At 48.5% G+C, this 6390-nt stretch overlaps 1 protein-coding gene across 1 annotated transcript; it reads right to left on the bottom strand.

Moving 5' to 3' along the window:
• Positions 1–437: 437 nt before the first annotated feature.
• Positions 438–1541, bottom strand: LOC136530338 (AT-hook motif nuclear-localized protein 27-like). Its single transcript, XM_066523096.1, has one exon. The coding sequence runs from the start codon at positions 1487–1489 to the stop codon at positions 674–676; it is 816 nt and encodes a 271-aa protein (XP_066379193.1). The 5' UTR covers positions 1490–1541; the 3' UTR covers positions 438–673.
• Between the last annotated feature and the right edge of the window lie 4849 nt (positions 1542–6390).

Here is a 6390-nt window from a genome sequence, read left to right as displayed (position 1 = left end):
GATGGATTTAAAAGCAAAAGCAAAACCAAATTATCATGAAGTTTGGAGAACGAAGCATGTCAAAAGATGGAGTATGTACACTAGAATAAAAGAAAGATCAAATGAAATTAAATCGGTGTATCAGGCTAGCCAGCGAGTAGTGACACGTACAGCAGTATAATTTAGCAACGGAATCTCAGTTTTCTCATGAGTGCATTAATCACATGTAGACAGCTAGCGTTGCCAAATCAAAAGAGAAGAAATGTGATGTAGTGGTAAGTGTGTTTCGTTGACTCGCCCTAAATACCAGTCTCCATTGAACAAGAACACTCACCTCATTTAACCACACAGCTAGCCCACACAATTAAAACACTTGGCTCCAGCCAGCCTACCTGCTGTATTTGCTAGAGTAATTTGCAAGCACCAGCATGCTGATCTAATGCTCCATGCACCAAATTGTTTGGCTCCCTGTGGCCAAATCACTCCATTTTCCCACAACAAAATCACAAATCGAAGGAGAAGGAAATTACAGGAGCCCAAGAAGGGCTCCAATGAATCAATTCCATGCATGCTGCATGTAATACCAGTACCAGCCCAACAATTACCTTGACAAAACCTAGTTCTCTAGTTAATGTTAGGACCAAGAAAACCAAGAACGCCGCCGTAAGGATGATGCATCGGTTGCGCGCTCATCTCATACGCCGCCTCCCCACGGGTACGGCGGCGAGCGGTGGTCAGCGTAGCCGCCCGCGCCCATGCCCGCCGGAGGTTGCTGATGGGAGGGCCCCATTGGCAGCTGTGGCTGCTGCACATCTTGCCCACCAGCCGAGGTAGCGGTGGTGGAGAGGTCGGGCTTGACGTCGAGGGGCTCGGGGGCATCGGCGAGCGGGAGGCGCTCGTAGACCGCGTTGGCGAAGGTGGCGGCGAAGATGGTGACGGGCCCGGCGGCGACGAGGGGCCCCACGACGCAGCCGCCGAGGACCTGGCCCTGGCCGGCGGAGACGAGCACGGCGAGGCCCGACGCCTCGGGCGGGGCCGGCGGAGGTAGCACGGTGCCCGTGACGGAGAGGAGCTCGAACCGGCCTCGGAGCGGCGCCGCGGCGCCGCGCACGGCCACGTCCCCGACCGCGCCCGACGCGCCCAGGACGCAGACGCCGCGGCCCCGGCGGCGCGCGTACTCCGCCACGCACGCCGACACGTCGGCGCCCGGCGCCACCTCGAGCACGTGCGAGTGGAGCGCGTCGGGGCTGTCCCGCGTGATGATCACCGGCGGCTTCGGCTTGTTCTTGGACCCCAGCGGCCGGCCCCGCGGCCGACGCAGCGGCACGATGGCCCCCGCCGCGCCCGCTGCTTGCTGCTGCTTGCCGCCCTCGGGCGAGGCCCCCGCGGCACCGGCTGGCGCCGGGGGAGCTGGCGCCGTGGCTAGCGCCGGCGGCATGGGCACCGCCTGGTGCTGCTGCGGCGGCGGGAAGTCCAGTGCCGCCTGCTCCCACCACTTGCTGCTGGCCATGCACGTACCCTCCCTCCCTCCAAATCTGCCACTGGCTGGATCTACAGTGTTCCTATAGCTCCTCCAAAGCTTCCTGCCTTCTTGCCTCCTCTTCCTGGATCTCGACTAGACGAATAAGATATAGGGAGCAGCTGGGGGGAGAGAGAGGGAGCAGCTGGGGGGAGAGAGAGAGAGAGCGGGGTCTGCGGGGTGGTGAGCAGTGCTTTGTACCAGGTGATTTTATTTTATTTTTAACATTTTTTAAACTAATTTTAAATCTAAAGTTGTTTTATTTTTTTTAAACTAATATTTTTGCCGCGTCTATTTTTCTGACGCGGTGAAATACCTGTGCCGCATGCATGCATGGTGGCGCGACGAGAGAATGATGTGGCGACGACTGAAGTGTTGACCGGTGACATGGCAGGTTCTGCCGCGCCATCGATCTTAGCACGACGATGCCACGCCATCCATAACGGCACGGTAGTCTCAAGTAAATATCGTCCACGAGCTCCTCTCCCTCTGTCTGCCTGCCCGCCGCCGCGCCCGCCAGCCCGCCCGCCCCGTTGGCCGACCGCCCGCCCACCCGTCGCGCCCGCACGTCGGCACGCCACCCCTTCGATCGCCCGCCACGCCCTCCGGCCACGCACATAGGTATTTGTAAAATTTAGCAAGCTTTTGTAAAATTCATATAGGTATTTGTTAGGGATATCAACAGTCTCTTGTGCAATGAATTCTACGTGTATATTTCGTTAAATTTCTTTTGTAAAATATATTCTTCACCTTTCGTTTTAGAGTTGGCAAAGAAGCTTTTAGTATATATATTATTATCGTGGGGCTATGGCTATCTTTTTATATTATTTGAATCTATTTTTATTTTCAAGTTAGCAAAGAAGCTTTTAGCATACTCAGCGGCACGAAACCACGGTTTTGTTTTCCTAAATTGTCCATAGATATGTTCATCCGCTCATAGATACATTCATCCGTTTTCGTGTAACAGTTAGTAACGGAACCTCTAGCATACTCATTAGCGCGGTGCCGTGAATAGCTTCCCATATTATCCGTCTTCGTTTTCATTCTAAAGTTGACAAAGAAGCTTTTAGCGTACTCGCTAGCGCGAAGCCATGGCTTTAATTTGTATTTTTAAGTTGGGCGTAAATGCTTAAATGTGGGGAGCGAGTGGGGAAAGGCCGTCGCTTCTGGTGGATGAAAACGGGCTATCATGAGAGGAAAGAAAGGAAAGCTATATAGCTAATACAGTTATGGCATCTCCCCAATTATAGATTATGTAAATTATATACTGTAAATCAACAGTGCAATGAAAAAGAAATGAATGCTATATAGCAAATGCAGTTATGGCATCTTCTAGTTGTTTTGTGTCTGAACAGCTATACATAAAAGTTGCTTATTTGTCTAGTGAAGTTGTTTAATATGTCTGTTAATGTTACTTTAAATATATACATGTGCTTTCATATTGTGTTCGTATTGCACAATAAGTAGTTCAAATTTTACAATGCTACATAATGTTAATTTGAATATTGTTAATTTAAATACTCTAACCCTTTGTTTGTCAATTTATAATAGGATGGACCCTCCCACGCAGCACCAGTTATACCTCCTTCTTGAGGTGGAGTACGACGATCCGCACCGAGCACACTTCTTGACTGACACCGACGCAGAGGTGTCCTTGCCTCCTTTGAGGCCCCGCATGTACACCAGGGTGCACCAGTGGGACGAGCGTTACGCGCCGTACATACGGCGTGCTAGCTTTCTCGAGTTTGTCCATATTGTCAACTACGGTCTTCTGCCCCTTGACCCAGCACTACTTACTGCAGCTGTAGACAAGTGCGAGTGTCTTCATTGTACGTAAATATTCTTATAACAAATTTGATGTAACTAACAGTCGTTCTATTCTTATAACAGGTGGAGGTCTAAGACCCACACGTTCCACCTACCTTGCAGTGAGATGACCTTGACCATGCAGGACGTGAAGGCTATCTTTGGCCTTCGGTTAGGGGGACTTTCAGTGACAGGTATAGTTGACAACGATCACTAGAGGAAAATGGTGGCTCGGTTCATTGACTTTCTTCCACCGGACGACATGGTTTCCAAAATAATAAGTGAGAAATTCAAGCCTATTTAATACTTGCATTGCTTTCCTGCAGCCATCAGGTCTTATTTTCTTTGGTGAATTTTAGGAAAAGTTTTGGTGTTTCGTCGTCATGGATCACAGAGCGCTTTGATTACTTGGACCCACAGGCTGATGAGGCTTAGATCGACAGGTTCGCTAGAGTGTGGCTCTGACACTTTTTTGGTGCTTTCCTATTCCTAAACGTCTCGGACAACAACATCAGCTAGATCTTTCTTAACATACTACGCCAGCCATGGGATAACATAGCGGTGTATAGCTGGGGCAGCGCAGTCGTGACATGGATGTATCGATAGCTATACGTTGCCTGTCGTCGCACCTTAGGGTATGCAAACCTTGGGGGTTGTTCCTACCTACTCCAGGTTTGGTGTTGAAAACGATGGTCCGTTGGGAGGCCCCTTGTTACTGGTTTTCCTATAAGTACTTTGGTTTACTATATTCTTTGAGGCAGTTAAATATGATGAAATTATTAATGGCTAATTCATTATCGTTGAAAGGACCAAGATGCCCAAGAGGGGGTGAATTAGGCTAATTCTAAACTTCTTTGCAATAATTAAACCCTATGGTTAGCCCACTTCACCCCTTGTGCCTAGAAAGTATTCCTATTGTTCTACCGCACAAAAGTTTAGCAACCTATGTTTCAATCCTACTCTAGCATGGCAATTATATGAATGTAAAGACAAGAATTAAATTGCTCAAAGTAAATAGAGAAGGGGGAACACGGTGATGTTTTGCCGAGGTATCGGAGAGTCGCCACTCCCCACTAGTCCTCGTTCGAGCACCCGCGCAAGGGTGTAGCTCCCCCTTGATCCACGCAAGGATCAAGTGCTCTCTACTGGTTGATTCTTCGATACTCCATCACGGTGAATCACCCACAACCGCTCACAACTTGAGTTGGGTCATCCACAAGCTCCGCCGGATGATCACCAAGCTCCCAATCACCACCAAGCCATCTAGCTGATGGCGATCACCAAGAGTAACAAGCACGAACTCTCACTTGACCACGATAAGCCTAATGAGAAGGGTGGATGCACACTTTGCTACTCTTGCTTTCACTAATAAGGTCTCTCTCTTGGATTCTCAAATTTCAATCACCTCACTAGGACCTTGCTCTTCTTGGTACTCTCAAAGATGTTTCTCAGCTGTTGGAATGAGCAAAAGTGATCCCTTGAGTGAATAGATGAAGTATTTATAACCCCTCATTCAAAACGAACCGTTATGTGCCACTATGGGGTGACTGGACGCTCTAGTCAGTTCTCCCCACCACCGAGCAGTTAAGTTATGATCGGACACTGACCAGCGTCTGGTCAGCACTGACCGGAAGCGTCCAGTCACAAAAACTGCCCTCTGAAACCTTACTGATGTTGACCGGACTCTGGAACCTAGCTTCCAGTCACTTTACTGCTCAGTGTCCGGTTAGTAGATAGAACCTGACCAATGTCCGGTCAGCACTGACCGAACGTGTCCGATCAGAATTCTCCCTCTCTAGAACCTTACTGGAGTTGACCAGACTTTGGCACCAAGCGTCCGGTCACATTTCACTCAGCGTCCGGTCGTATCCAAATGACTTCACCTTGATCAAATGAACTGATCGGACTCTACACCAGTGTCTGGTCACACCGGAACCAGCGTCTAGTCACTATTTGACCCTCCATTCACTTCCAACTCGCAATCATATGTGAATGAAGTTTGCTCCAATTGATCTAAGGGCTTTTTAGGAGCTACCTAGTGCTAGATTGATAAGTGTGCACCACACCTAACCCACTAGAGTCATCTAGGTCAAGCTACCCATCCATACCCCCTTAATAGTACTGTCAATGAAAAAACAAAGTTCTAAACTACTCTAAGTGTCTCTTCAACACTAAACAACACTTAGAACTAGTCCATCCTTAACCTTATCGTCCATCCTTTGAAAATCGAAATGATTTCCATCGTAGGGGCATGACCACCATGATTGCCCAATTAATTATCATTACCATGACCTAACTTAATTGTATTTGCAAAACACACGTTAGTCACAGTAATCTCGTATTGTCATTAATTATCGAAACCCAACTAAGGACCTAGATGCTTTCAATCATGTTCAATGCAGCATTGGAATGGGCAGGATACACTCCCTACAGCTCTGTATATCTAGACGCAAGCAGAGTTAGTTAGAGGGAATGCGAGGCGCAAGTACAGGGAGTACACAGACTGTCTCAACGTACTGACACAGCACTAGGTTACGCTCTCTTTACTATCATACATGTGTCTTGTTCGATGTAGACTATATCACAACATAACTCAATTATAAAATATTCAGGTGCATTGGTGTCTTTAGGATGCTCCGGAGCTATAGGACTATCTGAGTCCTGTCACTAGGGTTGAGTCAGACGAGTATCGCTGCAACGTCCCTCTTATTTTCTTCCACATGGTCGAGATTCACTTACCAATCAGGGTTTGCAGGCAGTTTGAAAGAATGACAGGCTACCCACCACCGCTTTACTCCACCAACCAAGAATTACACAGATGCGTTATCGATTAATAATAAAGCTATAATTTAGATGTGTGTATGGTACAACTAACAATCATTTTGTTGTAGGTATGACTGTAGGAAGAGGTACAAGACCAAGGATTGGCGCGTGACACACAACGTGTACATCCAGTTGTGGTAGACCAAGGACTGGCAGCCGGTCGATGTGGGTCCCCCACACGATCAACACACCTTCGACGAGTACCTACGGTGGCTTCATAGGTCTACGAGGACACATATCAAGTCCCCGTACACTGAGGAGAC

The sequence above is a fragment of the Miscanthus floridulus genome, unplaced genomic scaffold (assembly GCF_019320115.1).
Source record: "Miscanthus floridulus cultivar M001 unplaced genomic scaffold, ASM1932011v1 fs_109_1_2, whole genome shotgun sequence".
Classification (NCBI taxonomy): Eukaryota; Viridiplantae; Streptophyta; class Magnoliopsida; order Poales; family Poaceae; genus Miscanthus; species Miscanthus floridulus.
Note: the sequence above shows the minus strand (reverse complement) of the source record. Positions and strands in the feature narration are given on the sequence as shown.

Coding starts and splice junctions, on each gene's coding strand:
- LOC136530338 (XM_066523096.1), bottom strand. CDS start 1,489: ATGGCCAGCAGCAAGTGGTGGGAGCAGGCGGCACTGGACTTCCCGCCG.